The 1,871-nt window shown below is 30.4% G+C and overlaps 1 protein-coding gene across 1 annotated transcript in view; it reads left to right on the top strand.

The window, feature by feature from the left end:
- The window catches only part of LOC119585436, a 6,034-nt gene extending 4,170 nt beyond the window's left edge, over positions 1-1,864 (top strand). Inside the window, exon 5 of the mRNA XM_037934090.1 lies at positions 193-1,864. Within this exon, the coding sequence (XP_037790018.1) occupies positions 193-303 (111 nt within the window). The 3' untranslated portion in view covers positions 304-1,864. The remainder of the gene's footprint in view (positions 1-192) is intronic.
- The last annotated feature ends 7 nt before the right edge of the window (positions 1,865-1,871 follow it).

Raw genomic sequence — 1,871 nt, 5'->3', positions numbered from 1 at the left:
AATTATATATCACATAGAGGAATTCCATTCCTACTTACCTTACAAATAATCTTTAGAGTCATAAATTCAACAGATGCATTTGCATGCCTATAAGTATAAGATTGTACAACAGTATTGTTATCAGTTACAAAAGAGTTAATGTTTGTCTCACAATATACTAATTGTTTTTATCTTTATCTTTTTCTCTTCAAGGGCATGTTGATGGTACTAGCAAGCGGTCTCATAGCTGCTCTGATTGTTTTCTTCCTCGAGATAAAAGTGGCCGGTATCATCCTTCACCAGCCATTCACAAACAGCATGTGAATACAAGGTCTATATCAGTACTTCTGTCTATACATATATATACTTACATAGACCTTGCTTGAATGTGCTAAGTAGCAATTCATGCACTTCATTATGATCACTTTTCTTTCTGAACCTGAATGCTGCACTAAAAAGGGTATTAATAGTGTAGCTTGATTTTCTTTCTGTCTGTTATATCCGATATTCAATTTTATAGAATAAAAATGGTCAAGACATTGACTTGTAATATACTAGAATGTTTTCTCTCTAATTATGATTATCCTATACATCTTTATTGAGAATGAGTAATTTTTTTTTAATATAATTTCCATTCTATTGAAGTTGAGAAGAAAGAGTGATTTTTATTCACCATACATTTTTTTTTATGCAATATCTCATGAAATTCAAGAAAGAATAAGATAATTCTTCTTTTTTTTTCTAACTCCTGTTAACTTAGTTATCTTCATAAAAGTGACACACTTAAAGTAAAATCTACTCATGCAGCTCAACTATGTATTTCATTATTTGAAAACACTTGAATGTGAATTGTTATGTCACCCATACAACAGAATATCAAAATTTACAAAGTAAATACATACTGTACTTTTTAGTAATTTTTCCATTAGTGTTTCAGCTAGCCTTTTTTTACAATGAACTTTCATAATGAGCTCGCAACAAGTTGTGTCTAAAATTTATAATGCATACGTTATTGGTAAAATTCTATGCTGAACCAAAATTCCCTTTCAGGTTAGAGAATGTGTTAATTTCATGTGTTGCAATGGATCCCTCCCTCCAGTTATCAATCTTGGGTGGTGGGGAAGAGAACGGCAGAGGGGTCGAGATTATGCAATATAGATACCTGTTTGTCATTATTACTACTTCTGTCCCTAACCCCTGCTTCAAATGGAAAAGTACCACATCTGACCTTGAAGTTTTTAGCTGTTTATAATGTGCTTATTTATTACTATAAATCCTTTGTTTAATTAGTAGACCTTAACTAGAGTTCACTGGTACCAAATTCAATTGGGTTAAAGGTACTGATATGAGAACTCGTGCTAATAGTATCTCATCTGGAAGATGCTGTGATGTGAATAATATTAAACATTTTGCTTTTTGATAATTAGCAAGTATTAGGATTATAAATAATGGTCTTGGGGAGATCTATCTGTTAATGGGATTAAAAACTTCTATCATTTGTTGGTTAAAAACTCAACAAAGCTTGTAATTTTTATATTTCAATATACTGAACTATTTATTACACATCTGAAATGGTTTCATTATGTAAGGTCATGGTTAAGATGTTACAGGTAGACCATGTTACTACTAGTCCCATGTTGGAACACTATATATATTAATGTTGCTATTACAATATGTGTTTCAATACAAATCTTGCCTTGCATATCAAAATATTAATTCTAACAAACCATTTTAATACCTAGAGTATATTTATAGGAAATTTTGCAAATGTTTCATATGATTAGGTGCAGTCATTACTAAGTGCAAGATAAATTGAAATTATGTATATATATTTTCTTCTTTTTCTGATTTTCTGAATCATTGCCAACTTTTAGTATCAGTAGTTAAGCAAA

Source organism: Penaeus monodon, chromosome 19 (assembly GCF_015228065.2).
Source record: "Penaeus monodon isolate SGIC_2016 chromosome 19, NSTDA_Pmon_1, whole genome shotgun sequence".
Taxonomy (NCBI): domain Eukaryota; kingdom Metazoa; phylum Arthropoda; class Malacostraca; order Decapoda; family Penaeidae; genus Penaeus; species Penaeus monodon.
The sequence above is the reverse complement of the archived record's forward strand: the minus strand, read 5'-3'. Positions and strand labels throughout refer to the sequence as shown.